The sequence below is a fragment of the Limulus polyphemus genome, unplaced genomic scaffold (assembly GCF_000517525.1).
Source record: "Limulus polyphemus unplaced genomic scaffold, Limulus_polyphemus-2.1.2 Scaffold2241, whole genome shotgun sequence".
In the NCBI taxonomy this organism is placed as follows: Eukaryota; Metazoa; Arthropoda; class Merostomata; order Xiphosura; family Limulidae; genus Limulus; species Limulus polyphemus.
In genome coordinates this window covers 6,937-10,786 of record NW_013667851.1, presented here as the reverse complement: position 1 = coordinate 10,786, position 3,850 = coordinate 6,937, and the positions used below count along the sequence as shown (strand labels likewise).

Genomic DNA, 3,850 nt, shown 5'->3' with positions numbered 1-3,850 from the left:
CATGGACTACGGTCCTGTCTTCAAGGCGCGGCTTCGTGCCGGTTGGCAGTCGACTTGGGGTGAGTAAAGTCATAACAAGCTTTTCTAGATCAAACCTTCTGTTTTGCTTCCGTAAGGATTGGAAGGAGGAAGTAGTCCTGGCAAGGTTACGCATTGGTCACAGTTTTTAACCCATCGTTTTCTTTTATCAGGTATTGACCCAACAATGTGTAGCCATTGTGACACTCAAGTCCCAATAGCCCACATTTTACTGTCGTACCGTCATCATGACTGTGAGCGACGGCACCAATTTAGACACATGTTTTCTAAGAGTTTACCCCTGACGTTGGACAGTGTCATTGGTAATGGTGACACTGTCCAAGTTGATTGTATTTTTAATTTTTTACACACTATAGGTCTTTTTAATTATATATAAATATTTTATTGACATATATTGGTTTTAACTCGCTGTGTTTTTACATTTTAATTTCATTTACTTTTACAATTGTTTGGTTCAGATAGCCTCGTTGCTTTGCGTCATAAAGCACCAACCATTTTTCCATTTATCTTCTGAAAATAAAGTTTATTTTTGTCTTGCTTTACACTGTATCTTGTCTTTAATTTCATTTATCTTCTGAAAATAAAGTTTCTTTTTGTCTTGCTTTACACTGTATCTTGTCTTTAATTTCACCTACAGCAAATCACTACACCTGTCCTTCCCCATATGAGGGTCCACAAACCTCCAGTTATTGCCTTGGATATAACAATTTTATGTAACTTTACTTTAGTGGTCGTATAACAGAATGAGAATTTGTCCTACAGAAGTTTCAGGTTTTTAATGTGTAAAATGAGAATTTGTCCTACAGAAGTTTCAGGTTTTTAACGTGTAAAATGAGAATTTGTCCTACAGAAGTTTCAGGTTTTTAACGTGTAAAATGAGAATTTGTCCTACAGAAGTTCCAGGTTTTTAATGTGTAAAATGATTAAAACATCCCATGGAGAGGGGGGGGGTAGATATGTATATGGATGTAGTTATCAATTTTTTTGGAAAGTTCCTAGTCATTATCAGTGGAAAAAAACAATCTCAAAATCTACCACACAAAGAAAAGAAAACCTGATTAAAACTACACACACAAAGATGATTGCTGAACCAACAGCTGAAATGTGATATTATTTTACTTTTTTGACGTACTCTTGATATACCAAGTTTACTTTTTTGGAGTATCAATATTTCCTTAGCTTTAGTTCATCTTACAAAGGATAATTGGATCAGACAAAAATGTCTGACATACCTAATCCTTACTGAGTGCTATAAATCCACAGCACTGATATAGATGGACTTGAAACTTTGTGATTTCTGATTATATGACTTCAAAATAAAAGTATTTGATTAGTTTGCTACTCATTTGCCTCATTTGAAAGATTTTTGAAACAGTATATCACATTTCAGTTCCATCGTAGCATTTTACAGGAGAGTACTACTTCTGCCTAGTTTGAACAAATTTAGGAGTTTTTCATCACCAGAAGTTTTGGACAATTAATGTCATTTTCCATGTTTTTTTTGTGTGTTTTTTTTTGGGGGGGGGTCTCAGAACTTAGTTCACCAGTTGCCACTGGTTTGGGGATTTCGGTCTGTAACAACAATATTTTCCTTAATTTTGATGCTTTTGGCTGTTAGCTGCTACATACCAGTTGCAGTTGGTTTGGGAATTTCGATCTGTAACCAACAATATATTCCTTAATTTTGATGCTTTTGGCTGTTACATGCTACATACCAGAGGCAGTTGGTTTGGAAATTTTGATCTGTAACCAACAATATTTTCCTTCATTTTGATGCTTTTTGCTGTTACATGCTACATACCACTAGCTTTCTTTTGTGACTCTAAATTTGTGTTGATTCTCTGGCAACATCAACATTGTTATTTGTACAAAAAACTTAGGAACACAAGGTTTTTACTTTCTCCTTACCTTAATTCTGTTTATATTACTGAACACAGACCCAGTAGTATGTTAAGAGCTTATCTTTTACTAGAGTACGTGTCTTTTTGACTTGTTCATTATCTTGGTATGAAAAGATTCATCATCATTATCATTGAAGGTATTTGGGTTTGGAAACCCAGGGTACTCTGAAATTCAAGAATTTATTTTTGTCCTCGGTGTGTGCATCAATGTCATCTTGTGAATAGTCTTCCTTTTAGCATTACACAAGAGCTTTGTAATATGTCTATCACTTTTTATTGACTCATCTCCATATCCTTGAAAGGAAAATTACATTGAAAGGTACAGACTCAAAGTCTACATGACTCAATGGCATATAAAACAGGGAATTATATCTCTAATGAGATATTCCATTTTGCTACTGAAAGACAAACACCCTATGTAGCAAGGATGCTTTCTAAACTGAATACATATGCAATTAGTCAAATGAAATGTAAAAGAGTTTAGTGCATGAAAACAAAAGTACTGTAAATGATGTTCATTTTGATCATTGTGTTGAAATTTGTTCAAAGTTGTTGTTTTTTGTTACTTATGCCGTTTTATTTTCCAGTTAGCAACAATGAAGGGAGATGAAACTACACTTCAAAATTACAAAGCTGTGCTTCAGAATGTAGAACATGAAAAGAAACAACTAGGGGTCAAAATCGTGGAACTTCAAGTGGCTTTAGCAAGGTCACAGGCTAATGCCAATGTTGAAGGTTAGAACTGTTATCTGTGTGCTTACTGTATTTGTGTTATAGATTAGAGCTGTGTACTTACATGTTAATATGTATTTATAGTTAGTAAATATAAAAGCTCATTTTCTTTTAAAGTACTTGAAGATTTAATTATTTATTTAGATTTTATCTTTTAACGCGTAGTAATTTTCTTTAATAAATTTGTAAAGATGAAGCTACTCCAAGGAAAAACTTGTTATTTTTAGATCCAGAATACAATAGAATTACAGAAGAAAAGGAGGCTCTTGAAGTACAGGTATAGTAATCAGTTTATGATATACTGAGATTTACATTTTAAACTCTATTACTTATTGCTAGACTACTTGCGAGTTTGTTCTGTATCTTTATAAGTTAAAAGTTACTCGCATCTTCACCAAACGTGCTAGTTTTGAACAATAAGATAAACAGAATTTCTAGATTAATCTTCTACTACAGTTATTTTTCATCTTTTCTGAATTGCTTAGTGGCCAAGGTGTGAAGCAGAATACACACCAGGGAATGGCCTGTTGGTCAGATTACTTGACTCATAATCTGCAACATTGCACATTTCTACCCTTTCAGCCATATGGTGTTACAGTGTGATGGTCAGTCCCACTATTTGTTTAAAGTAGCCCAAGAGTAATTTGTGGATGGTGTTGACTAGTTGAACACCAAGTTGCAATTCCTCTAGTCTATCATTATTTTTGTACTTTATCAGCTTGTACAGTAACTGTAACCATGATACAAAAGCCTATAATAAGTTTTTTTTTTAATGTAACATAACGTTTTGGAACAACATGGCACCTATTGGTACATCTTGACTGATCCATCCTCTAAACTGAACTAAAATAATTGAAAAAATAAATCTTAAAGTCAGCCCTTATCATTCATACACTTATCAAGCTTTCTCTTAAGCTCACTTAAATTTACTGCCTCTACAACATCCGAAAGCAACCCATTTCAAAAGCTAACCACCCTGTTAGAGAAATGAAACTGTCTTAGCTGAAGATGATTCCTACCTTGCCAAAATTTATATTTGTGTTCCCTAGACCTACTATTCTCATGGTTAAATATGAAAAAAGATCATGCGCCAACAATATCAATTCCCTTTACAATCTTAAATGCCTCAGTCAGATCCCCCCCCTAACTCTAATATTTTCACGAGAAAACAATTTGAG

At 33.9% G+C, this 3,850-nt stretch overlaps 1 protein-coding gene across 3 annotated transcripts in view; it reads left to right on the top strand.

The window, feature by feature from the left end:
* Positions 1 to 3,850, top strand: part of LOC106466379 (CAP-Gly domain-containing linker protein 1-like) — a 104,456-nt gene that overhangs the window by 94,880 nt on the left and 5,726 nt on the right. For all 3 annotated transcript variants that reach the window (XM_022394372.1, XM_022394371.1, XM_013926659.2), the window contains exons 21-22: positions 2,528 to 2,675; positions 2,900 to 2,949. In XM_022394372.1, coding sequence (XP_022250080.1) covers positions 2,528 to 2,675; positions 2,900 to 2,949 — 198 coding nt within the window. The remainder of the gene's footprint in view (positions 1 to 2,527; positions 2,676 to 2,899; positions 2,950 to 3,850) is intronic.